The 27,430-nt window shown below is 65.9% G+C and overlaps 1 protein-coding gene across 7 annotated transcripts in view; it reads right to left on the reverse strand.

Annotated features, from left to right (window-relative positions):
* SYNGAP1 (synaptic Ras GTPase activating protein 1) overlaps positions 1 to 27,430 on the reverse strand; it is a 35,713-nt gene that overhangs the window by 3,597 nt on the left and 4,686 nt on the right. For 2 of the 7 annotated variants that reach the window (XR_015698507.1, XM_087729823.1), the window contains exons 1-15: positions 22,775 to 22,872; positions 20,041 to 20,162; positions 15,302 to 15,455; positions 15,127 to 15,225; positions 13,781 to 14,335; positions 12,197 to 12,341; positions 11,425 to 11,569; positions 11,105 to 11,341; positions 9,991 to 10,192; positions 9,163 to 9,338; positions 8,404 to 8,508; positions 6,787 to 7,618; positions 5,672 to 5,845; positions 4,158 to 4,369; positions 1,957 to 2,044 (exon numbers count right to left, since the gene is read on the reverse strand). Coding sequence is in view for 6 of the 7 variants with exons in the window: in XM_087729823.1 (XP_087585949.1) it covers positions 1,957 to 2,044; positions 4,158 to 4,369; positions 5,672 to 5,845; positions 6,787 to 7,618; positions 8,404 to 8,508; positions 9,163 to 9,338; positions 9,991 to 10,192; positions 11,105 to 11,341; positions 11,425 to 11,569; positions 12,197 to 12,341; positions 13,781 to 14,335; positions 15,127 to 15,225; positions 15,302 to 15,455; positions 20,041 to 20,162; positions 22,775 to 22,810 (3,282 nt within the window). In the remaining variant the exon portion in view is untranslated. Of the gene's footprint in view, positions 1 to 1,951; positions 2,058 to 4,157; positions 4,370 to 5,671; positions 5,846 to 6,786; positions 7,619 to 8,403; positions 8,509 to 9,162; positions 9,339 to 9,990; positions 10,193 to 11,104; positions 11,342 to 11,424; positions 11,570 to 12,196; positions 12,342 to 13,780; positions 14,336 to 15,126; positions 15,226 to 15,301; positions 15,456 to 20,040; positions 20,163 to 22,774; positions 22,873 to 27,430 lie in introns of those variants that run through there. The other 5 variants (XM_087729822.1, XM_087729820.1, XM_087729824.1 and 2 more) reach the window with 4 other exon arrangements.

The raw sequence follows: 27,430 nt of genomic DNA on the forward strand, positions 1-27,430 counted from the left end.
GGGGACACGCTTGTCCCCACGGGGGGGGGGGACGGGACGGGGGACGGGGGATGGGGGACTTGGGGGACACGCCGTGTCCCGCTGGTGGCCCTGAGGTGGCCCTGAGGTGGCCGGGGGGGTGACCCCAACCCAAGGAGGGGGTCCGTCACTGTCCCCGTCACCTGGGGGGGGGGGGAGGGAAGAGGTGGCCTTGGGGACACGTTGGTGGCCCTGTCCCTAGGCTGGGGGGGGTGACTTTGTCACCCCCCCCCCCCCATGTCCCTCTAGTGTCCTCCCTGGAGGTGGCCCTGTCCCTCCTGGGGGTGACCATGTCCCCCCAAGGGTGGCCCTGTCCCCACCGGGGTGGCTCTGGGGCCCCCCCAGGGGTGGCCCTGTTCCCCCTGGGGGTCACTTTGTCCCCCCAGAGCTGGCCCTGTCCCCACTGGGGCCGGCCCTGTGCTCCCCTGGGGGTCACTTTGTCCCCCCTGGGGTGGCCCTCCCCCCCCCGGGGTGGCCGTGACCCCCCCCCCCAGGGGTGACCGTGTCCCCCCGGGAGTGGCCCTGTCCCCCAGAGGGGTGCCCTTGTCCCCCCCCAGAGGTGGCCTTGTCCCCACTGGGGATGGCTCTGTCCCCCCCAGGGGTAACCGTGTCCCCCTTAGGGGTGGCCCTGTCCCCCCCACGTCCCCGTGGGTCACTTTGTCCCCACGGGGGGGTGGCCCTGTCCCCCCCCAGGGTGGCTGTGTGTCCCCTGGGGTCCCTATGTCCCCCCCCGGGGGTGGCCCTGTCCCCCTCGCAACCCCCTTTGGGTCCCCACATCCCCCCCCAGGGTCCCCATGTCCCCCCCAGGGGTGGCTCTGTCCCCTTGTGCCCCCCCAGGGGCCACCATGTCCCCCCCCCCCAGGCATCCCGTGTCCCCTCTAGGGATGGCCCTGTCCCCCTGCACCCCCCAGAAGTGACCATAGCCCCGCCATGGGTCGCCACCCCCCCAAGGGTGCCCATAGCCCCCCAGTACCCCCCAGGGCAGCATATACCCCCCAGTACCCCCCAGTACCGCCTACAGACCCCCCAATACCCCACCCAAGGGTGCCCATATCCCCCCAGGGTGCCCATAGACCCCCAATACCCCCCCATGGGTGCCCATACCCCACCCATGGGTGCCCATACCCCCTAGCAATGCCCATAGCCCCCCATGGGTGCCCATACCCCCCCCCATCGATGCCCATACCCCACCCGTGGGTGCCCATAGCCCCCCATGGGTGCCCATACCGCCCCCATGGGTGCCCATAGCCCCTCATGGGTGCCCATACCCCCCCGCCCCATGGGTGCCCATACCCCCCCCCCGCGATGCCCATACCCCACCCATGGGTGCCCATACCCCCCCATGGGTGCCCATACCCCCCAGCGATACCCATAGCCCCCCTTGGGTGCCCATACCCCCCCATGGGTGCCCATACCCCCCCATGGGTGCCCATACCCCCCAGCGATACCCATAGCTCCCCTTGGGTGCCCATACCCCCACCCATGGGTGCCCATACCCCCCAGCGATACCCATAGCCCCCCTTGGGTGCCCATACCCTCCCCATGGGTGCCCATACCCCACCCATGGGTGTCCATACCCCCCAGCGATACCCATACCCCCCCCATGGGTGCCCATACCCCCCCAGCGATACCCATAGCCCCCCTTGGGTGCCCATACCCCCACCCATGGGTGCCCATACCCCCCCCCATGGGTGCCCATACCCCCCCAGCGATACCCATAGCCCCCCTTGGTTGCCCATACCCCCCCCATGGGTGCCCATACCCCCCCATGGGTGCCCACACCCCCCCCATGGATGCCCATACCCCCCATGGGTGCCCATACCCCCCCCGTGGGTGCCCACACCCCCCCCCGTGGGTGCCCCCCCCGGGCCCCGCCCCCAGCGCGGCGTGGGATGGCCGATGTCACACGGAGCAGAGCAATGACATTGTAATTTCCACCTGAGCGTCGAGCAGCCGCCGCCGGCCCTCGGGGGGGTCGTGGGCGCCCAAGTGATCCCTGCGCAGCTCCTGCTCCACCAGCATCAGCCTGCGGGGCCAGGCTTCACCGGGGTCACGCTGCCACCCCCGGGGGGGGAACCCCGGGGACACGGGGACACCCCCCGGGGTCCCGCTGCCACCCCCGGGGACGCCCTCCCCTCCCCTCCCCCCGCCCCCCCCTCCCCGGGAGCCAACCCCCTCCCCGGGGGATTCCCCTCCCAGGGGCGGGCTTCGCCCAGGGGCATGGGGACACCCTGGGGACAGCTTGGGGACACCCCTGGGGACACCCCTGGGGACACCCTTGGGGCATGGGGACACCCCTGGGGACAGCTCTGGGGACACCTTGGGGCATGGGGACACCCCAGGGACACCCCGGGGACACCCCAGGGACACCCCAGGGACACCCTAGGGACATCTTGGGGCATGGGGACACCCCTGGGCACACCCCTGGGGACACCCTTGGGGCATGAGGACACGCCCAGGGACACCCCAGGTCATGGGGACACCCCTGGGGACACCCCTGGGGACACCCTTGGGGCATGGGGACACCCCAGGGACACCCTAGGGACATCTTGGGGCATGGGGACACCCCTGGGGACACCCTTGGGGCATGAGGACACCCCCAGGGACACCCCAGGTCATGGGGACACCCCTGGGGACACCCCTGGGGACACCTTGGGGCATGGGGACACCCCTTGGGACAGCCCTGGGGACACCTTGGGGCATGGGGACACCCCTGGGGACACCCTGGGGACACCCCAGGGACATCCCAGGTCATAGGGACACCCCTGGGGACACCTCCAGTGACCCCCAGGGACACCCTGGGGCATGGGGACACCCCTGGGGACACCCCTTGGGACACCCCTGGGGACACCTTGGGGCATGGGGACACCCCAAGGACACCCCAGGGACGCCCCAGGTCATGGGGACACCCCTGGGGACACCCCGGGTCATGGGGACACCCTGGGGCCATGGGGACACCCCAAGGACAATTCAGGGACATCCCAGGTCAAGGGGACACCCCCAGGGACACCCCAGGTCATGGGGACACCCCTGGGGACACCCCCCCGGGGACAGGCTGCCACTCACCCCAAGGACATGTGGGGACACCCCGGGGTGACACTGCCACCCCCCAGGGACGCACGGGGACGTGGCAGGGACCGGCTGCACTGGGGTGACACTGCCACCCTCCCCGGGGACACGAGGGGACACCCCGTGTCCTGCTATGCCCAGGCATCCCGCGTGTCCCTCTCTGTCCCCGTGTCCCTCTGTCCCCGTGTCCCTCTGTCCCCATGTCCCCCATGCCCTTCTCTGTCCCCATGTCCTCCATGTCCTTCTATGTCCCCATGTCCCTCTATGTCCCCATGTCCTCCATGTCCCTCTATGTCCCCATGTCCTCCTGTGTCCCCATGTCCTCCGTGTCCTTCTATGTCCCCATGTCCCTCTATGTCCCCATGTCCTCCGTGTCCCTCTCTGTCCCCATGTCCTCCTCCATCCCCGTGTCCTCCATGTCCCTCTATTTTCTCCAAGTCCTTCTATGTCCCCCTGTCCCCCTGTGTCCGCCTGTCCCCCTGTGTCCCCATGTCACCTCTTGTCCCCATGTCCTCCATGTCCCTCTTGCCTCCAACTCCTTCTATGTCCCCATGTCCCCCTGTGTCCTCCTGTGTCCCCATGTCACCTTGTGTCCCCATGTCCTTCTGCGTCCCCATGTCCTTCTCCATCCCCGTGTCCTCCATGTCCATCTATATCCCTCATCTCCTTCTGCATCCCCATGTCCCTCTGTGTCCCCATGTCCCTCCGTGTCCCTCATCTCCTTCTATGTCCCCATGTCCCTCTGCGTCCCCATGTCCTTCTGCGTCCCCATGTCCTTCTGTGTCCCCATGTCCATCTGCATCCCCGTGTCCTCCATGTCCATCCATGTCCCTCAACTTCTGCGTCCCCATGTCCCTCTGCGTCCCCATGTCCCTCACCTCCTTCTGCGTCCCCACGTCCTTCTGTGTCCCCATGTCCCTCCATCTCCTTCTGTGCCCCCATGTCCCTCACGTCCCCCCGTGCCCCCACATCCCTCCACGCCCCCCTACCCCCAAGTCCCCCCCTCCCCCCAACCCCCCCAGCGTCCCCGGTGTCCCCTCGCCGTCCCCGGGGCCGGGTCCCTCCCTCACCTGCCGATGATGCTCTTGATCTGGGAGTCCTTCTCCGCCTGCTGCTGCCGCAGGCGCTTCTCGCTCTGCTCCAGGCGGTGCTGGTACTGCAGCAGGATGCGGCTCGTCTGCTCCTCCTGCGACACCAGGCGCCGCTCGTACTCCTCCAGCTTGCGGTTGGACATGTGCAGCCGCTCCTTCAGCGAGTGGATCTCCTCCTCGTACTCCTTCACCTGCCACAGCCCACACTGCAGGGCGCCCGCACCATCTCCCCATCCCCACCACGACCCAACGACGGGGTGCCCTCAACGGTGGGGGACGCCCAAAATCCTGGGTCCCCACCATGGCGATGACCCAACATCTAGGTTCCCACCATGGTGTCACCCAAACACCTGGAACCCCCCTGTGGTGACACCCAAACACCTTGGTCCCCACCATGGCGATGACCCAACATCTAGGTTCCCACCATGGTGTCACCCAAACACCTGGAACCCCCCTGTGGTGACACCCAAACACCTTGGTCCCCACCATGGCGATGACCCAACATCTAGGTTCCCACCATGGTGTCACCCAAACACCTGGAACCCCCCTGTGGTGACACCCAAACACCTTGGTCCCCACCATGGCGATGACCCAACATCTAGGTTCCCACCATGGTGTCACCCAAACACCTGGAACCCCCCTGTGGTGACACCCAGACATCTGGGTCCCCATCATGGTGATGCCTGGACACCTGGGTCCATCAGGGTCATCTCCTGGAGCTTGGACACCTAGTTCCACAGGACCTGGGTCCCTCAGGGCCATCTCCTGGGCCTTGGACGCCTGGGTCCATCAGGGCCATCTCCTGGAGCCTGGACACCTGGGTCCACAGGACCTGGGTCCATCCGGGCCATCTCCTGGGTCCACAGGACCTGGGTCCCTCAGGGCCATCTCCTGGAGCCTGGACACCTGGGTCCATCAGGGCCATCTCCTGGGTCCACAGGACCTGGGTCCCTCAGGGCCATCTCCTGGGCCTTGGACACCTGGGTCCATCAGGGCCATCTCCTGGAGCCTGGACACCTGGGTCCATCAGGGCCATCTCCTGGAGCTTGGACACCTGGGTCCATCAGGGCCATCTCCTGGAGCCTGGACACCTGGGTCCATCAGGGCCATCTCCTGGGTCCACAGGACCTGGGTCCATCAGGGCCATCTCCTGGGCCTTGGACATCTGGGTCCATCAGGGCCATCTCCTGGAGCCTGGACACCTGGGTCCACAGGACCTGGGTCCCTCAGGGCCATCTCCTGGAGCTTGGACACCTGGGTCCATCAGGGTCATCTCCTGGAGCTTGGACACCTGGGTCCATCAGGGCCATCTCCTGGGTCCACAGGACCTGGGTCCATCAGGGCCATCTCCTGGGCCTTGGACACCTGGGTCCCTCAGGGCCATCTCCTGGGGTCTGGGTCCCTAGGACCTATGTCATCAGGGTCATCTCCTGGGTCCCCGGGACCCCTGGCCCCCCCCACCCTGGACGCCCGGGTCCGTCGGTGGTCCCTACCCGGTCCAGCCGGCTCTCGTCCATGGACTTGGAGTACTCCTTCAGCTTGTACTCCTCGCGCTCGATGTGGGAGCTCTCGATGTCGGCCGAGAGGTGCGGCATGTTGGACACCCAGGCCACCGTGCGCTCCGCCGCCGGCATCACCGGGTTCAGCGTCGACGGCGTCTGAGAGGCCTGGGGGGGCCGCGGCGGGGGCCGCAGGGAGGAGCTTGGTCCTTCTCGTCCCCGCGGGTTGTCCCCGCAGCAGCCCTCCCTGTCCCTGCTGTGTCCCCACGTCCACCTACTTCCTTACCATGTCCACCCATCCCCGCCATGTCCTCATGTCCTCCATCCCCACCATGTCCCCATGTCCCCACCATGTCCCCCATCCCCACCATGTCCCCATGTCCTCCATGTCCCCCATTGCCCCCATGCCCCCACTATGTCCCCCATCCCCACCATGTCCCCATGTCCTTCATCCCTACCATGTCCTCATGTCCTCCATCCCCACCATGTCCCCATATCCTCCATGTCCCCACCATGTCCCCCATCCCCACCATGTCCCCATGTCCCCACCATGTCCCCCATCCCCACCATGTCCCCATGTCCTCCATGTCCCCCATAGCCCCCACATCCCCACCATGTCCCCCATCCCCACCATGTCCCCATGTCCTCCATCCCTACCGTGTCCCCATGTCCCCCATCCCCACCATGTCCCCACCATGTCCCCATGTCATTCATCCCCACCATGTCCCTGTGTCCTCCATCCCCACCATGTCCCCATGTCCTCCATATCCTCCATGTCCCCACCATGTCTCCCATCCCCACAATGTCCCCATGTCCCCCATCCCCACCATGTCCCCGTGTCCTTCATCCCTACCATGTCCTCATGTCCTCCATCCCCACCATGTCCCCATATCCTCCATGTCCCCATGTCATTCATCCCCACCATGTCCCTGCGTCCTTCATCCCTACCATGTCCCCCATCCCCACCATGTCCCCGTGTCCTTCATCCCTACCATGTCCTCATGTCCTCCATCCCCACCATGTCCCCATGTCCTCCATCCCTACCGTGTCCCCATGTCCCCCATCCCCACCATGTCCCCCATCCCCACGTCCCCCACGTGTCCCCCCACCTGCTTGGTGACCGGCGGCTTCATCCCGGCCACCGACGCCTCCTTGGCCAGGGAGGGCTGCCGGGAGCGGGGGGGTCCGTAAGACGGTTCGGGGGACGCCAACAGGTTCCCGCTGGCCGGTCGTGGTTTGGGGGGCACCCCCAAGGCCGCCGGCCCCGGCCCCCCACCTTTCCCCGCCCGAGCCCCCCGAGGGGTGGGAGGCGGGGGGGCCCCGATGGTGATTTGGGGGGGGGCCAGGGTGTCCTGCAGGGAGAGCTGCCGCCGACCGAAGTCCCCCCCGGGCCGGGCGAACTCGTCGCTGTAGCTGTGGCTGTGGGTGATGTGCTTGGGGGGGGGGGCCGCCAGCTCCTCGCTCTTGCTGTACCCGTGCAAGGGGGGGGCGAAGGGCCCCTCACCCCCCGGCTCGGGTCCCCGCAAGGGTCCGTCGGCCGCCAAATGAAAAAGGGGGTTCTGGAAGGAGAGGGGGACCCGCAACTGCGGCCCCCCCGGCTCGGGTACCCCCAGGCGAGGGGGGGCCAGGCTGGAGGCGCTGCCCTGCGAGAGGCGGCCGGGACGCAGCCCCCCTCCAGCCCCTCCCGGGGCCGGACCGCCGGCGGCGAGCAGCTCGGCAGGCAAACTAGGGACGCTGTCAACGCGGCCATCTTGAAGGTCCAGCATGGAGACGCTCTTGCCCACCCCCAGAGCCCCCCGGCCCCCTTCGGGCTCCGTCAGGTCGGAGCTGCTGGTGCAGTAGGCGGGGGAGGAGCGGGCCAGGGGGGGACGGCTCAGCACCAGCACCTCCTGCGGCCCCTTCTCCTGCGGCGGGGAGGGCAGGCGGGGCACCTCCATGGAGCTACGGGGGGTGGGGGTCAGGGGGGGGTGGGGATCTCCGGCAGGGTGGCACCGGAGAGAGGGCCCCATGTTGGGCTCAGCCCCAGCTTCATCCCATTCCCATCCCAGTCTCCGTCCCCATCCCATCCCAATGTCCATCCCCATCCTTATCCTCATCTCCATCCCCATCCCATCCCAATCTCTGTCCCCATCCCAGTCCCATCCCCATCCCATCCCCATTCCCATCTCCATCCTCATCCCCATCCCATCCCACCCCAATCTCCGTCCCCATCCCAGTTCCGTCCCCATCCCAGTTCCATCCCTATCCCAGTCCCATCCCCATCCCATCTCCATCCTCATTCCCATCCCCATCCCACCCCACCCCATCCCATCTCCACCCCACCTCACCCCACCCCACCCCATCCCATCCCATCCCACCCCACCCCATCCCATCCCATCCCATCCCAGTCTCCGCCCCCATCCCAGTCCCATCCCCATTTTCATTCCCATCCCATCCCACCCCATCCCATCCCAGTCTCCGCCCCCATCCCAGTCCCATCCCCATCTTCATTCCCATCCCATCCCATCCCATCCCATCCCCATCTTCATTCCCATCCCATCCCCTCCCATCCCATCCCAGTCTCTGTCCCCATCCCAGTCCCATCCCCATCTTCATCCCCATTCCATCCCATCCCAGTCTCCGTCCCCATCCCCACCTCATCCCCATCCCCATCCCCATTCCCAACCCCATCCCACCCCCATTCCCATCTCCATCCCATCATTCCCTGTCCCCATCCCATCACCCACCTGTTGAGGCCCCGCACCATGTAGGACTGGAGGTCAACGGAGCTGCGGGAGCAGAGAGCGGGTGACCACGGGCATCCGCGGCGGTGGGGGCCACCCCAGGTGAGACTGAGGGCCACCGGGGTGACATGGGGGGGGACACCACGGTGACATGGGTGGACGCAGCGGGGGAGACACGGGGGCGGGATGTAGGGGTACCACGGGGATGTGGTGGTACCACCGGGGATGGAGGTACCACGGGGATGTGGTGGTACCACCGGGGATGGAGGTACCATGAGGATGTGGAGGTACCACCAGGGATGGAGATACCATGGGGATGTGGAGGTACCACCGGGGATGGAGATACCATGGGGATGTGAGGGTACCACCGGGGATGGAGGTACCACGGGGATGTGGTGGTACCACCGGGGATGGAGGTACCACGGGGATGTGGTGGTACCACCGGGGATGGAGGTATCATGGGGATGTGGAGGTACCACCGGGGATGGCGGTACCATGAGGATGTGGAGGTACCACCGGGGATGGAGAGACCATGGGGATGTGGGGGTACCACCGGGGATGGAGGTACCACCAGGGATGTGGAGGTACCACGGGGATGGAGATACCATGGGGATGTGGAGGAACCACGGGGATGTAAAGGTACCACCGGGGATGGAGATACCATGGGGATGTGGGGGTACCACCGGGGATGGAGGCACCACGGGGATGTGGAGGAACCATGGGGATGTGGGGGGACGCAGGGGGGTTCTCGGGGGTCCCTACCTGTTGAGGTCGCGGACGAGGTAGGGCTGGAGGTCGGCCGAGGGCCCCCGCAGCACCAGCCCCTTGGGGGGCAGCCGCTCCCCCTGGCTCGGCTGCCGCTGCAGGTGGGGGTTGCGCAGGGCCACGCTGATGTCCGTCAGCAGCCGGGGCAGTGGGCCCAGCTTCAGCAGGGCCTCCTGGGAGGGGCAGGTCAGTCACGTGTCCCCACCACCCCCCCCCCCCCGGCACCCCAGTAACCTCCCCTGGAGGGGCGATGGGTGGGTGGGACCCCAATGACCTCCCGTGGTGGGACGTGGGTGGATGGGACCCCAACGACCTCCCGTGGTGGGACACAGGGGGCTGAGACCCCAATGACCTCCCGTGGTGGGACATGGGTGAATGGGACCCCAATGACCTCCCGTGGTGGGACGTGGGTGGATGGGACCCCAGTGACCTCCCGTGGTGGGACACGATGGGCTGGGACCCCAATGACCTCCCGTGGTGGGACACAGGGGGCTGAGACCCCAATGACCTCCTGTGGTGGGACGTGGGTGGATGGGACCCCAACGACCTCCCGCGGTGGAACGTGGGTGGATGGGACCCCAGTGACCTCCTGTGGTGGGACACGATGGGCTGGGATCCCAATGACCTCCCGTGGTGGGACGTGGGTGCATGGGACCCCAATGACCTCCCCTTGGGGGGCAGGGGTAGATGGAATCCCAAAATGCCCCTCCAGGGGCACCCAGATGTCCAGGATGCCAAAACCTCCCTCTGATCACCACCCAGGAGAGGACCCAGGTGTCCCGGTGACCTCCCCGCCACCACGGGGGTCCCGGGTGACCGGGGTACCTTGCTGAGCTGGGACATGACCTCCCAGAGGAGGGCGTGCAGGGTGGAGAGCTCGCGGCCCAGGTCAATGTAGCCCTCGAAGCTGGTGCTGTTGGTGAGGGTGTCCAGGTTGGAGATCTCGTAGAGGAACTGCTGCATGCTGGTCCACTCCAGCTCCAGGAACTCGTTCATGAAGGCCATGTACTCCTCCTTGCTGCCAAACCTGCGGGCGGGCGCTCAGCGGGGTCCCCACTGCCCCCCCCCCAACTGGTTGTTGTCCCCCCCCGGCCTCGTCTGCCACCCTTTGGACCTTCTGTCCCTCAAGCTTCCAGGTGTCCCTTCGTAAAGTCACGTCTGGCCTTCATCCAGCTCTGCCATCCGTTTGTTCTCCATCCATCCATCCATCCATCCATCCATCCATCCTTCTGCCCAACTCATCCATCCACCAACTCATCCGTCCATCTTCTGTCCATCCAACTCGTCCTTCCGCCCATCTAGCCATCTTCTGTTCATCCATCTTCCCTCCACCCACCCATCAACTCATCTTCCACTCATCGTCCATCAACTCAGCCATCTTCTCTTCAGCTGTTCATCTTCTATACTCATCTATCCACCAACTCATCCATCCATTTTCTGTCTTCTGCCCATCCTTCCACTCATCCCTCCATCTTCTGCCCATCCTTCCACTCATCCCTCCATCTTCTGCCCATCTTCCACCTATCTGCCAGCTCATCCATCCATCTTCTGTCCCTCATCCGTCCATCTTCTACCCATCAGCTATGAACTCACCCATCCATCTTATCTCCATCTGTCCATCTTCCTTCCAACTCATCCATGTCCACTCATTCATCCCTCTTCCACCCATCATCCATCAACTCATCCATCCACCTTCTGGCCACCTATCCATCTTCTGCCCATCAACTCATCCAGCCGTCTTCTGTCCGTCCTTCCATCTTCCGTCCATCCATCAGCTCACCCATCCATCCAAGCTCCATCCACCCACAGACCTACAGATCCACCTTCCCTCCACCATCCCTCCATTCTCCTCCCCGCCCGCCTGCGTCCCTCGCCATCCCTCCGTCCAACCGCCATCGCCCACCGCCGCCCCCCTCCCTTCTCCACGCTGGCCGCTCACTTGGTGAAGTTGGCCAGGTTCTGGATGACCTTGGCGATGAGGGTGAGGGTGCGGGCGGTCTGCTCGTCGGGGTACTCCTGCATGAGGCCGAAGAGGCTGGGGGACATCACGGCGGGGCAGAGGAACCGCAGGAAGAGCGAGGCGCTGATCAACCGGTCGGCGATGTCCTCGCGGCCCCGCTCGGCGCATCGCAGCCGCCACGAGGCGAAGACCTCCTTCAGCTCCCGGGGGAACACGCTGAGGTGGAAGGGGGACACGACGACACGGTCAGGGACCCACGGTGGGGACGTGGGGGGATGTCCCCAGCCCTGAGGACTCACCAATGCGAGTTGACCACCTTGCAGAGGGCGAGCTCGCAGCACATGCGGAGGTTGGCCTGGTGGTCAGCCAAGGTGGAGGCCGAGCACTTCATGGGGTCGACCTCACAGTTCTCCTCCGATTCGTACAGTGCCCGGATGAACTCACCTGCGTGGGGACGGGGACGTCAGAGGGGACCACCCCACTGTCCCACGGCCAGGCCACCCCCATGGAGACATGGCCATGAGAAGGGACCACCCAACCATCTCATGACTATGCCAATGAGGGGCTGGGGACTACCTAACTGTCCCATAGCCAGACCACCTCCATGGGGACATGGCCATGAGAAGGGACCACCCAACCATCTCACGACCATGCCAACGGGGATGTGATCATAAGGAGGGACCACCCAACCATCCCATGACCATAACAACGGGGACACAGCCATGAGAGGGGACCACTGAACTGTCCCATGGCCATGAGAAGGGACCACCCAACCATGCCATGGTCATGGCCATTCCCATGAGGACCTGACTATGAGCAGGGATTGGGGATCACCCAAATGTACCCTGATGGGGACATGGCCATGAGAAGGGACCACCCAACCCTCCCACGGCCATACCGACGAGGACACGGCCACGTGTGGGGACCACCCAACCCTCCCATGGCCATGCCAGTGGGGACATGACCATGTGTGGGGACCACCCACTGTCCCACAGCCACGCCAGGGGGGCCCTGGTCATGATGGGGACCCCTTGGCCACAACGGTGCCCCCCCAGCGCCGGTGGAGCTCACCGATGGCATCCTTGAGGTATTTCTGGCCGATGAGTTTCAGGTACTCCTCTATGGCTTTCGTGGCGAGGGTGTTTTCCCGGAAGATCAGGTGCTCCCGGTCCATGAAGCGATCCACCTCCGTCATGGCCATGTCCGACAGGAAGTCCTGCCCACGGCCGTCAGGGCAGCCCAATGCCTGCCTGCGGCCAGGCTGGCCCAGCCCACCCTCCGTGCATTCTTGTGGCCTGCCTCCATCTTCTGTCCGTCCATCCATCCATCCATCCATCCATCCATCTGTCCTCCACCCATCCCTCTTCCATCCTCTATCCATCCATCCTCCATGGCTGTCCTCCAGCCCTCCTCCATCCATCCATCCTCCATCTGTTTGTCCATCCTGCTCCATCCATCCTCCTTCCCTTCATCCATCCATCCTCCATGGCTGTCCTCCATCCATCCAATCCTCTGTCCATCCTCCCTCTGTCTTCTACCTGTCTCCCATCTGTCTGTCCATCCTCCTTCGTTCTTCCTTCCTCCAGCCTTCCATCCATCCATCCTGCATCTGTCCATCATCCATCATCCATCATCCATCTTCTATCCAGCCATTCTCCATCCTCCTTCCATCCATCCATCCATCCATCCATCCACCCTTCTTTCCTCCATCCATCCATCCATCCATCCATCCATCCATCCTTCCTTCCTCCATCCATCCATCCATTCTCCATCCATCCTTCCATCATCCTTCCATCCATCTTCCATTCATCCATCCTCCATCCATCCTGCATCTGTCCATCATCCATCATCCATCCATCATCCATCCATCCATCCATCCATCATCCATCCATCCGTCTTCTATCCGTCCATCCTCCGTCCTCCTTCCATCCTCCATCCATCCATCCATTTTCCATCCATCCATCCATCCATCCATCCATCCATCCCCCATCCATCCCCCATCCATCATCCATCATCCATCCATCATCCATCCATCCATCCATCCATCCATCCATCCATCTATCATCCATCCATCCATCCATCCATCCATCATCCATCCATCCATCCATCCATCATCCATCCATCATCCATCATCATCCATCATCCATCCATCATCCATCCATCCATCATCCATCCATCCATCATCCATCCATCCCCCATCCATCCCCCATCCATCATCCATCATCATCCATCATCCATCCCCCATCCATCACCCATCCATCATCCATCCATCATCCATCCATCCATCCATCCATCCATCCATCATCCATCCATCCATCATCCATCCATCATCCATCATCATCCATCATCCATCCATCATCCATCCATCCATCCATCCATCCATCATCCATCCATCCATCCATCATCCATCCATCATCCATCATCCATCCATCATCCATCCATCCATCATCCATCCATCATCCATCATCCATCCATCATCCATCCATCCTCCATCCATCCATCATCCATCCATCATCCATCATCCATCCATCCATCCATCCCCCATCCATCATCCATCCATCATCCATCCATCCATCATCCATCCATCCCCCATCCATCCTTCTCCCCCCTCCCTCCGCACCCCTCCCCCCTTCCCCACCCCCCATAACCCCCCACCTTCGCCTTGCCGGTGCTCTGCAAGATGTGCACCAACGCGCAGGCCACCTCCTCCTTGCTCTTAACGCTGAGCACGGGTTCCAAGACGGCGCAGAGCATCCGGTAATTGTTGGTGACGTACTCGGCGAACTCCTTGTAGAGCTCCATGGGAAGGATGCTCATGGTCTGGAAGCGACTTTTGACGCGTAAAGCCGGACAACCCGCCTTGCTCTTGCTGCCGCTGGGTTGGCTGAGCGGGTACCACTGCTCGGCGAAATGCCGCCCGGTGACGCTGGCGATGGGGATGCTCACCATCCCGACGTAATTACTCTTATCCTTCTTGCGTTTCTTATCGGTGTCCTTGTAGAGGTGTAAGCGGATGGTGCGGACGGCCGGCAGGTTGTTAAACTCAAAATGTTCTCCCCAGAAGACGTTGTCGGTGCGCGCCTTGCTGGTGGTGCGGGCGTAGAGCATGTCGTCCAGGCAGAGCTCGCAGTAGTAGCGTTTCTTGGGGGGAAGGTCTCGCGCCTCGATCACCCAGAGCTTCAGGACGTTGTCCACCCGCCGGCTGTTGTCCTGAGGAGGGGTGGGAGGTCAGCAGGGGACGCGGGGGGGATGGGGACAGTGACCCCGGGGTAGGAGGGACCCCAGGGGACGAGCCCAGCTGAGTGGTCACCAGGACCAGCGACCCCAGGGAAGTGTGACCCCAAGGGCCGGGGTGACCCTGGGGGACACCCGCACCAGTTGACCATCCCCATCCCCACCAGCTGACCATCCCCATCCTCACCAGTTCACCATCCCCACCAGCTGACTGTCCCCATCTTGACCAGTTGACCGTCCCCATCTCTACCAGTTGACCGTCCCCATCTCTACCAGTTGACCATCCCTACCAGTTGACCATCCCCATCCCCACCAGTTGACCCTCCCCACCTCTACCAGTTGACCCTCCCCATCTCGACCAGTTGACCATCCCCACCAGTTGATCATCCCCATCCCCACCAGCTGACCATCCTTACCAGTTGATCATCCCCATCCCCACCAGTTGACCCTCCCCATCTCTACCAGTTGACCCTCCCCATCTCGACCAGTTGACCATCCCCACCAGTTGACCATCCCCATCCCCACCAGTTGACCATCCCCATCTCCACCAGCTGACCATCCCCATCCCCATCTCCACCAGCTGACCATCTTGACCAGCTGACCATCCCCATCCCCACCAGCTGACCATCCCCACCAGCTGACCATCCCCACCTCCACCAGCTGACCATCCCCATCCCCACCTCCACCAGCTGACCATCTTGACCAGCTGACCATCCCCATCCCCACCAGTTGACCACCTCCGCCCCCCACGACGACCACCTCCTCACCTTGTTGGGCTTCACCGCCCTCTGCAAGTTCTCGATCCATTTGTCCCTCTCGGCGGCCGAGCGACAGGCGAAGCACTTGGTCCCCGAGGCCGTGGTCACCTACGGGTGACAACCGACGGTGACCGCCCGCCACGGTGACGGCCGGGAAGGGGGAACGAGAAGATCGGGACCTTACCTCGAAGCAGAATTCCTGGCCCAGGATGCTGCTGTGGACCGCCTTGATGATGGAGTCTTCATCCAGGTTGAGCTCCAAGGCCTCGGCCGCGCTGCTGGGGCTCAGCAGGGACTCATGGGAATGCGACTCCTTGAAGCTCTGCATCAGCCGGGCCCTGCGGGGACGTGGGGGGGACGCTCGGGGGGGGGTGACAGGGTGGGGGGAGGTGCCCGGGGGGTGGGGGTGGTGGCATGCGAGCGGGGGGTGACGGTGGCGTGTGGGGGGGGGGGGTGGGAGGGGGGTTGGGGGGGGGGGAGGGGGTACCTGGGGCATCCGCGCGGGACCTGGGGACGCGTCCGCGGCGCCGGGACGGACAGAGAGAGACAGAGTCAGGGCGGGGGCGGGGAGGGGGGGGACGGGACATGGAGGGGGCACCCGGGAGCTGACCCCCCCCCTCACAACACAGGGGGACCCCCCACCCCCACCCCCAAGCCAGAGGGGACCCAGGCGTCCCCAAAACAGGGGATCCTGGTGTCAGACCCCCCCAAAACTGGGGGACCCAGGTGTCCAAGCCCCCCCAAAACAGGGGGGACCCCGGCTTCAGATCCCCCCAAACCAGAGGGGACGCAGGCGTCCGGGGTCCCCAAAACTGGGGGACCCAGGCATCCAGCCCCCCACCCCCACCCCAAAGCCAGAGGGGACCCAGGCGTCTGGGACCCCCAAAACTGGGGGGCCAAGGCTTCAGATCCCCCCCAAAACTGGGGAACCTGGTGTCAGACCCCCCCAAAACTGGGGGACCCAGGTGTCCAGGCCCCGCCAAAACAGGGGGGACCCCGGCTTCCAGCCCCCCAAAACTGGGGGGACCCAGGTGTCAGACCCCCCAAAACAGGGGACCCTGGTGTCCAGCCCCCCCAAAAGTGGGGGCCCCAGGTGTCAGACCCCCCAAAACTGGGGGACCCTGGTGTCCAGCCCCCCCAAAAGTGGGGGCCCCAGGCATCCAGCCCCCCAAAACAGGGGACCCTGGTGTCAGACCCCCCCAAAACTGGGGGACCCGGGTGTCTGAGCCCCCAAAACTGGGGACCCTGGTGTCCAGCCCCCCCAAAAGTGGGGGACCCTGGTGTCAGACCCCCCAAAACTGGGGGACCCTGGTGTCAGACCCCCCCAAAACTGGGGGACCCGGGTGTCTGAGCCCCCAAAACTGGGGACCCTGGTGTCCAGCCCCCCCAAAACTGGGGGACCCGGGTGTCAGACCCCCCAAACCAGGGGGTCCCAGGCATCCAGACCCCCCCCAAACCAGGGGACCCAGATGTCTGGGGTCCCCCAAACTGGGGTCCCCCGGCACCCAGCCCCCCCGAAGCGGGGGCGCAGGCGAGCCGCTATATTTATCCCCGGGGCTGCGTAAGCAGCGTCCTCGTCGCGTCCTCGTCCCCGCGGCCACCGCTGCCGTCACCGTCCCCGTGTCCCCGTCCCCCAGCGTGGCGGGGGTGGCGCGGCTAAAAATACCCCGGCCGGTGGGTACCCCCCTGCCCCTGGGGACAAGGGACATCCCCCCCCCAGGGGGGACATCCCAAGGGACCCCCCCCAGGGCATCCCCCTGGGGACAAGGGACATCCCCAGGGGACATCCCAAGGGACAAGGGACCCCCCCAGGGCATCCCCCTGGGGACAAGGGACACCCCAGGGGACAACCCAAGGGACGTCCCCCCCTCTCAAGGGACCTGTTGGGGACAAGGGACGCTCCTTGGGGACAGGGGACACCCCAGGGCCCCTCTTGGGGACAGGGGACACCCCAGGGCATCCCCCTGGGGACAGGGGACACCCCAGGGGACAACCCAAGGGACATCCCCCCCTCTCAAGGGACCTGTTGGGGACAAGGGACGCTCCTTGGGGACAGGGGACACCCCAGGGCCCCTCTTGGGGACAGGGGACACCCCAGGGCATCCCCCTGGGGACAGGGGACACCCCAGGGGACAACCCAAGGGACGTCCCCCCCTCTCAAGGGACCTGTTGGGGACAAGGGACGCTCCTTGGGGACAGGGGACACCCCAGGGATGCTCCTGGGGGACAGGGGACACCTCAAGGATGCTGCTTGGGGACAAGGGACAGCCCAGGAACCCTCTTGGGGACAGGGGACACCTCAGGGATGCTCCTTGGGGACAGGGGACACCCCAGGGGACATCCCAAGGGACGTCCTCCCCTCTCAAGGGACCTGTTGGGGACAAGGGACGCTCCTGGGGACAAGGGACAGCCCAGGGACGCTCCTTGGGGACAGGGGACACCTCAGGGACCCTCTTGGGGACAGGGATACTCCCCTTGGGGACAAGGGACCCGCGGAGCGGTGAGGACCTGTGTCCCCCAGGGACAGGGACGCGGGGACAGGAGACCTCTGAGCCCAGGGACCATGTCCCCAGGGCCCAGGGACACCCCAAGGGACCCCCCCCCCCCCTTGGGGACATCGGCCCTCCTTGGGGACATCCCCAGGAGACGCGGGGACAGGAGACCCCCAACCCCTGGGGACCATCTCCTTGGGGACAAGGGACACCCCAAAGGGGACACCAAGGACATGGGACCCCCCCTTCCCCGGGGACAAGGGACCGTACCCCATCCGTGGCTCCGGTGACGGTGACAGTGACGGTGACGGTGACACCGGGCCGGGTGCCAGGCCGGATCCTGCACCCGGCTCCGGCTGTAAACGGCGTCACCGCCGCCCGCCACCTGCCTGGCCACCCGGTCCCCAACGTGTCCCCAAGGCGGGGCGGGGGGGGGACACAGCAGGGACACGCCTTGCGGGGAGGGGGGGGCCTGCCCCATATGGGGACACTGGGGACACTGGGGAGACTGGGGACACGGGGGACCTGCCCATACGGGGACACTGGGCACACTGGGGACATGGGGGACCTACCCATATGGGGACATTGGGGACACTGGGGACACTGGGAACACTGGGGACCTGCCCTGTATGGGGACATTGGGGACATTGGGGACACTGGGGACCTGCCCATACGGGGACACTGGGGACACTTGGGACACTGGGGACCTGCCCCGTATGGGGACACTGGGGACACTGGGGACACGGGGGACACGGGGGCCTGCCCATATGGGGACATTGGGGACACTGGGGACGTGCCCCGTATGGGGACAACGGGGATATGGGGGACACTGGGGACCTGTCCCGTATGGGGACACTGGGGACACTGGGGACATGGGGGACACTGGGGACATGGGGGACACTGGGGCCTGCCCATATGGGGACATTGGGGACACTGGGGACACTGGGGACACAGGGGACCTGCCCCGTATGGGGACACTGGGGACACAGGGGCCTGCCCATATGGGGACATTGGGGACACTGGGGAGACTGGGGACCTGCCCCGTATGGGGACACCGGGGATATGGGGGACACTGGGGACCTGCCTTGTATGGGGACATTGGGGACACTGGGGACACTGGGGAGACTGGGGACACGGGGGACCTGCTCATACGCGGATACTGGGCACACTGGGGACATGGGGGACCTACCCATATGGGGACATTGGGGACACTGGGGACACTGGGAACACTGGGGACCTGCCCTGTATGGGGACATTGGGGACACTGGGGACACTGGGGACACAGGGGACCTGCCCCGTATGGGGACACTGGGGACACAGGGGCCTGCCCATATGGGGACATTGGGGACACTGGGGAGACTGGGGACCTGCCCCGTATGGGGACACTGGGGATATGGGGGACACTGGGGACCTGTCCCGTATGGGGACACTGGGGACACTGGGGACCTGCCCATACGGGGACACTGGGGACACTTGGGACACTGGGGACCTGCCCCGTATGGGGACACTGGGGACACTGGGGACACGGGGGACACAGGGGCCTGCCCCCTATGGGGACACTGGGGACACTGGGGACCTGCCCCACACCAGGGCTTGTCCCTGTGCCTGGCTGGAGGACACTCGGACCGGTCACACCCCCCCCCCCCCCGAGCCTGGGGACATTCAGGGGACGGGGACGTCCCTGTGCCCAGCCTGGGGACCCCCAGAGAGCAGGACTGTCCCCAAACCTGACCTGATGCCACCTGGGTGGCAGGACTGTCCCCACGTCCACCTTGGTGACACCGAGACCAGGACTGTCCCCAAACCTGACCTGATGCCACCTGGGTGGCAGGACTGTCCCCACGTCCACCTTGGTGACACCGAGACCAGGACTGTCCCCAAACCTGACCTGATGCCACCTGGGTGGCAGGACTGTCCCCACGTCCACCTTGGTGACACCGAGACCAGGACTGTCCCCAAACCTGACCTGATGCCACCTGGGTGGCAGGACTGTCCCCACGTCCACCTTGGTGACACCGAGACCAGGACTGTCCCCAAACCTGACCTGATGCCACCTGGGTGGCAGGACTGTCCCCACGTCCACCCCGGGTGACACCCAGAGACCAAGATTGTCCCCATGTCCACCTTGGTGACACCGAGAGACCAGGACTGTCCCCATGTCCACCCTGGGGACATCTGAGCAACACGACTGTCCCCGTGTCCACCTTGGTGACACCGAGAGACCAGGACTGTCCCCACGCCCACCCTGGTGCCACCCAGCCACAACCGTCCCCACCGTCCTCTCCCAACCCTCCACCACCGCAACACCCAGAGCATCCCCCCGCCTCCACGGCCGGCCCCTACACCGTCCCCGGGGTGTCCCCGCGGTGTCCCCAGGGTGTCACCGCAGTGTCCCCAGGGTGTCCCCGCGGTGTCCCCGCGGTGTCCCCACCTGTCGTGGTCGGCGCTGCGGAAGCGGGGCAGGATCTGCCGGAAGCTGCTGGTGCGGTCGAGCTTGGGTTGACTCTTGGTTCGCTTGATGGAGCTCTTCAGGCGGCGGCTCAGGAAGCCTTGCTGGGGTACAGGCGGCTGAGGGGGGGCGGGGGGCCGGGGGGGGGGTGGGGGTGTTGGGGGGATGGGGGTTGGGGTGGGGGGTTGGGGGACCGCGGCGGTGATGGGGCCGGAGGGGGGAAGCGCGGTGATGGGGGGTGTAGGGCCCGGGTTGCCGCGGTGATGGGTACCATAGGACCAGGGTTACCATGGTGATGGGTACTGTAGGACTGGGGTTACCATGGCGATGGGTACTGAGGGACCGGGGTTACCATGGCGATGGGTACTGTAGGACCAGGGTTACCATGGTGAGGGGTACCATAGGACCGGGGTTACCATGGTGACAGGGAGCACAGGACTGGGGTTACCATGGCGATGGGTACCATAGCACCAGGGTTACCATGGCGATGGGGGCACAGGACTGGGGTTACCATGGTGACAGGGAGCGTAGGACCGGGGTTACCACGGCAACAGGAATGTGGAGGAGCGGGGGTAACCATGGGGATGAGGGACCTGGGTAACCATGGCAACAGGCGTGTGCGGGGGGGGGGGCGGTGACACGGGAGCGGGGTCACCGGGTGGGCAGGAGCAGGGTAACCATGGCAACAGGCACGGGCAGGACCACAGTAACCATGGCAACACGGGATGAGGGTGACCATGTGTGCGGGATGAAGGTAACCATGGCAACGTGGGCGCAGGAGCACGGTAACCACGGCAACGTCCATGTGCAGGACCGGGGTAACCGGGGGACACGCGTGTGCGGGACGGCGGTAACCACGGAGACATGGGAGCGGGGTAACCATGGCGACGCACGTGCGCGGGAGCAGGGTAACTGTGGCGACAGGCGTGTGGAGGGTGGGGTAACCATGGCAACAGGTGTGTGCGGGATGGGGTAACCATGGCAACACACGTGTGCAGGACGCAGTAACCATGACAACGTACGTGGGGAGGACCAGGGTAACCATGACAACACGCGTGTGCGGGATGGGGTAACCACGGCAACACACGTGTGCAGGATGCGGTAACCATGGCAACATACGTGTGCAGGACCAGGGTAACCACGACAACACGCGTGTGCGGGATGGGGTAACCATGGCAACACACGTGTGGAGGACCAGGGTAACCATGACAACACACACATGCAGGATGAGGTAACCATGACAACATACGTGTGCAGGGTGCAGTAACCATGGCAACATACATGTGCAGAACAAGGATAACCACGGCAACACGCGTGCGCGGGACAGCGTAACCATGACAACACATGTGTGCAGAACCTGGGTAACCACGACGACTCGCATGTGCAGGATGGCGTAACCATGACAACACGCGTGTGCAGGACCAAGGTAACCACGACAACACGCGTGTGCGGGATGGGCGCAACCACGGTGACAGGTGTGTAACCACGGCAACAAGCAGGACCGACCCAACCACAAGCCCAGGGTGACCGTGGCGACAGACGTGTGCGGGACGGGGTAACCATGACAACAGGCGTGTGCAGGATGGGGTAACCATGACAACAGGCGTGTGCGCGATGAGGGTGACCATGACAACAGGCGTGTGCGGGATGGGGTAACCGTGGTGACAGGCGTGTGCGGGATGAGGTGACCGTGGTGACAGGCGTGTGCAGGATGGGGTGACCATGACAACAGCCGTGTGCGGGATGGGGTAACCATGACGACAGGCGTGTGCGGGATGAGGGTCACCGTGACAACAGGCGTGTGCGGGCCAGGGTAACCGTGGCGACAGGTGTGTGCGGGATGGGGTAACCATGATGACAGGCGTGTGTGGATGAGGGTGACCATAACGACAGGCGTGTGTGGGATGGGGTAACCATGACGACAGGCGTGTGCGGGATGAGGGTAACCGTGACAACAGGCGTGTGCGGGATGAGGGTGACCATGACAACAGGCGTGTGCGGGATGGGGTAACCATGACGACAGGCGTGTGCGGATGAGGGTGACCATGATGACAGGCGTGTGCGGGATGAGGGTCACCGTGACAACAGGCGTGTGCGGGCCAGGGTAAACGTGGCGACAGGCGTGTGCGGGATGAGGGTGACCATGACGACAGGCGTGTGCGGGATGGGGTAACCATGACAACAGGCGTGTGCGGGATGAGGGTGACCATGACAACAGGCGTGTGCGGGATGGGGTAACCATGACGACAGGCGTGTGCGGATGAGGGTGACCATGACGACAGGCGTGTGCGGGATGAGGGTAACCGTGACAACAGGCGTGTGTGGGCCAGGGTAACCGTGGCGACAGGCGTGTGCGGGATGAGGGTGACCATGACGACAGGCGTGTGCGGGATGGGGTAACCATGACAACAGGCGTGTGCGGGATGAGGGTGACCATGACAACAGGCGTGTGCGGGCCAGGGTAACCGTGGCGACAGGCGTGTGCGGGATGAGGGTAACCGTGACAACAGGCGTGTGCGGGCCAGGGTAACCGTGGCGACAGGCGTGTGCGGGATGGGGTAACCATGACAACAGGCGTGTGCGGGATGAGGGTGACCATGACAACAGGCGTGTGCAGGATGAGGGTAACCGTGACAACAGGCATGTGCGGGATGGGGTAACCATGACGACAGGCGTGTGCGGGCCGGGGTAACCATGGCGACAGGCGTGTGCTCACCGAGGGCCGGAAGGGGGGGGCGGGCGGGGCGTCCATGTTGATGCTGTACTGCTTCCCCCCGGGAACGCTCTTCCTGCGGGAGCGGCCGCCGTGGTAATCTGGGGGGGGGGGGGGAGGGGGGACAGGAGGGTGAGGGGACAGCGGGGACAAAGAGGGGGGACACGGGGGGGGGGGGGATCCCCCCACATCCCTTCCCCCACCCCCATCCCGCTGGGGGGGGGGACGGACGGACGGACCCAGGTGCCCAGGGGGGATTTGGGGGGGCCCAGGTGTTGGGGGGGTCCCAGGTGTTGGGGGGGATTTGGGGGGCCCAGGCATTGGGGGGGGGGGGATTTGGGGGGGGCCAGGCATTTGGGGGGCTCAGGAGTCCTCGGGGGGGGGGGATTTGGGGGGGGCTCAGGCATTGGGGGGGGGGGGGGGAATTTGGGGGGGGCCCAGGCATTTTGGGGGGGGCCCAGGCATCCTATGTGGGGAGCCAGGAGTCCTGGGGGGGGGATTTTGGGGGGCCCAGGCATCCAGGGGGGATTTGGGGGGCCCCAAGCATTGGGGGGGGGTGGGGGGCCCCAGGCATTGGGGGAGAATTTGGGGGCCTCCCTCCCCCCCCAACCTCCCAGCAGCCCCGGGGTCCCCCCGCCCCTCCCCCAATCACCGACGTCACCCCGCCCCCCCCCCCCAAAACCCAGGGATGCCCCCGTGCTCCTGGGGTCCCCCAAACTCTGCCCCTCCCCCAATTCTGCCCCCCAACCCCCCTCAACTCTGCCCTTGACCTTGGGGGGCCCCTTAACCCCGCCCCCCCCCCAATTTTGGGGTCCCCCTAATTCTGCCCCCCCCAACCCCCTTCACTCTGCCCCTGGCCCTGGGGCCCCCCATTTCTGCCCCCCCCCAAAGCCCCTTAACTCTGCCCCCCCAACTCTGTCCCCAATCTTGGGGTCCCCCAAACTCTGCCCCCCCGCCCCTGATCTTGGGGTCCCCCCATTTCTGCCCCCCCCCAAATTCTGCCCCCCCCAAACCCCCTTCACTCTGCCCCTGGGGTCCCCCCAAATTCTGCCCCCCCCCAAACTTTGCCCCCTCAAATCCCCTTAACTCTGCCCCCGGCCCCCCCCCCCAACCCCCTTAACCCTGCCCCCCCCCCCCAAATCTCGGGGTCCCCCCCCAGCCCCCCAAACCCCCCCCCCCCCCCCCGGTTCCTACCGGCCACGGTCCTGCTGCCGCCCTCCAGGCTGAGGCGGGGGCCGGGGGGGGGCCCCAGGGAGCCCCGCAGCGCCCAGGGGGTCCCCGCTTGGGGGGGGCCCCACATGGCGCCCGCCCGGCCCTAGAGCCACCCCGGGGGCCCCCCGCAAGGCCCAGGGGCGCCCGGGGGGGACCCGGCCCCCGGCCGCATCCCCGCACCCCTTGCACGCGCGTGTGCGACGCGGGGCTCGGGGGGGGGGCGGGAGGGCACGCGCGCGAGCGGCGGCGATGGGGGGCGGCGGGGGGCGGGGGGGGGGCAGGGACGCTCGGCACGGGCCTCGCACGCTCACCCCGGGCCTTGCACGCTCGCCCTGGGCCCTGCACGCTCACTCTGGGGTTTGCACGCTCACCCTGGGCCTTGCACGCTCACCCTAGGCCATGCACGCTCACCCTGGGCCTTGCACGCTCACCTTCGGCTTTGCACGCTCACCCTAGGCCATGCACGCTCACCCTGGGCCTTGCACGCTCACCCTGGACCGTGCACGCTCACCCTGGGGTTTGCACACTCACCCCAGGTCTTGCACGCTCACCCTAGGCCATGCACGCTCACCCCGGGCTTTGCACGCTCACCCTTGGCCGCGCACGCTCACCCTGGGCTTTGAACACTCACCCCAGGTCTTGCACGCTCACCCTGGGCTTCGCACGCTCACCCTTGGCCGTGCACGCTCACGCTCACCCCCGGAGCTTTGCACGCTCACCCCAGGCCACGCGCACTCACCCCCAGAGCTGTGCACACTCACCCCAGCCTGTGCACGCTCACACTCACCCCTGGAGCTTTGCACACTCGCCCCAGGCCGTGCACGCTTGCCCTGGGAGCCGTGCACGCTCACCCCAGCCTGTGCACGCTCACCCCAAGCCGTGCACGCTCACCCCAGCCCGTGCACGCTCACCCCGGGCCGTGCACGCTCACGCTCACCCCTGAGCCATACCCTCCACGCTGTGCACACTCACCCCAGGCCTTGCACGCTCACCCCCGGCGCCGTGCACGCTCACCCCCGGCCGTGCATGCCCCCCCCCTCCCCGCTCCCCACCGCAGCTTCGCACGCTCACGCTCAGCCCCGCAGCTTCGCACGCTCACCCCTGGAGCCTTGCACGCTCACCCGCTCCCCTCCGGCCGGGCACGCTCACCTGCGAAGCCATGCACGCTCCAGCCGGGCACGCTCGCTCCCCCGAGCCCTGCACGCTCCCAGCCTTGCACACTCACCCCCAGAGCCTTGCACGCTCCCCTGCACCCCCAGAGCCTTGCACTCACCCCCAGAGCCTTGCACGCTCCCCCAGAGCCTTGCACGCTCCCCTGCACCCCCAGAGCCTTGCACACTCACCCCCAGAGCCTTGCACGCTCCCCTGCACCCCCAGAGCCTTGCACGCTCCCCCAGAGCCTTGCACGCTCGCTGCCAGCCCTGCACACTCCCCCCCCCCGAGCTGCGCACGCTCCCCGTCACCCCCAAACCCTTGCACGCTCACCGCCAGCCATGCACGCTCCCTGGCACCCCCAGAGCCTTGCACACTCACCCCCCAGCCCTTGCACACCCGCAGCGCCTTGCACACTCCCCCCCAGCCCTCGCACGCTCCCCGTCACCCCCAGCGCCTTGCACGCTCCCCCCAGCCCTTGCACCCCCCAGAGCCTTGCACACTCACCCCCAGCCCTTGCACCCCCCAGCGCCTTGCACACTCACCCCCAGCCCTTGCACCCCCCCAGCGCCTTGCACACTCACCCCCAGCCCTTGCACGCTCCCCGGCACCTCTGCAAGCGTGCACGCTCGCCCCCGCTCTTGCACGCTCGCCGCCGCCCGCTCGCCCCCGCCCTTGCACACTCGCCCCGGGGGGGGGGGGGGGGGGGGGGGTTGCACACTCGCCCCGCCCGTTGCACACTCACCCCCCGCCGCTCCCGCTCCCGCCGCCGCCGCCGCCCCGCGCGCGCGCACGCTCCGCCCCCGCCGCGCGCGCGCGCGCGCGCCCCCCTTCCCCCCCCGGCCCCGCCCCCTCCTCCCCCCCCCGCCACCTCGGGAGCGCGCGGCCCCGCCCCGGGAGGGGGGAGGGGTCCGGGGGAGGGGGCGGGGCCGCGTTGCCCGGGGATACGTGGCCACGCCCCGCCGCCGCCGCCGCGCGCGCGAGGTCTCGTGTCCGTGTCCCCCCCCCCCATCCCCCACCGTGGGAACGGGGGGGGGGAGGAGACACGGGGGGGGGGGGACACACGGAGACACGGGGGGGGGGGGGGACACGGCCCCGCAGGGACAGCGACACTGGTGGCACTGGTGGCACTGGTGTGGTGGTGATGGTGGCACTGGTGGCACTGGTGGCAGTGGGGACAGGGACACTGGTGGCACTGGTGGTGATGGTGGCACTGGTGATGGTGGTGATGGTGACACTGGTGGCACTGGGGTGGTGGTGATGGTGGCACTGGTGACACTGGTGGAGGTGGGGACAGGGACACTGGTGGCACTGGTGGTGATGGTGGCACTGGTGGTGATGGGGACAGGGACACTGGTGGCACTGGTGGTGACGGTGGCACTGGTGATGCTGGTGGTGGTGACACTGGTGGCACTGGGGTGGTGGTGATGGTGGGGACAGGGACACTGGTGACGCTGGTGGTGATGGTGACACTGGTGGCACTGGTGATGGTGACAGTGGTGGCAGTGGGGGCAGGGACACTGGTGGCACTGGTGGAGGTGGCAGTGACAGTGACACTGGTGACACTGGTGGCACTGGTGATGGTGGTGATGGTGGGGACAGGGACACTGGTGACGCTGGTGGTGATGGTGACACTGGTGGCACTGGTGATGGTGACAGTGGTGGCAGTGGGGGCAGGGACACTGGTGGCACTGGTGGAGGTGGCAGTGACAGTGACACTGGTGACACTGGTGGCACTGGTGATGGTGACACTGGTAGCACCGGGGGGGTGGTGATGGTGACACTGGTGATGGTGGTAACGGTGACACTGGTGGCAGTGGGGACAGGGACACTGGTGACACTGGTGGCACTGGTGATGGTGGTGACGGGGACACTGGTGGAAGGGGGGACAGGGACACTGGTGGCACTGGTGGTGACAGTGGTGGCAGGGATGGTGGCACTGGTGGCACTGGTGGTGGTGGTGATGGTGACAGTGGTGGCAGGGGACAGTGACACTGGTGGTCGTGGCACTGGTGGCAGGGATGGTGACACTGGTGGCACTGGTGATGGTGGCAGTGGTGGCAGTGGTGGCCGTGGTGACGGTGATGGCGGTGACAGCGGTGGCCATAGCAGTGGTGGCAGTGACAGTGACACTGGTGGCACTGGTGGTGGCGGTGATGGTGACACTGGTGGCAGCGGGGACGGTGACACTGGTGGCCGTGGCACTGGTGGCACCGGTGATGGTGGTGATGACAGCGGTGGCAGTGACAGTGACACTGGTGGCACTGGTGGCAGTGGGGACAGTGACTGTGGCAG

The sequence above is a fragment of the Nipponia nippon genome, unplaced genomic scaffold (genome assembly GCF_047370975.1).
Source record: "Nipponia nippon isolate SJK-2023a ecotype South Korea unplaced genomic scaffold, ASM4737097v1 scaffold_47, whole genome shotgun sequence".
NCBI lineage: Eukaryota > Metazoa > Chordata > Aves > Pelecaniformes > Threskiornithidae > Nipponia > Nipponia nippon.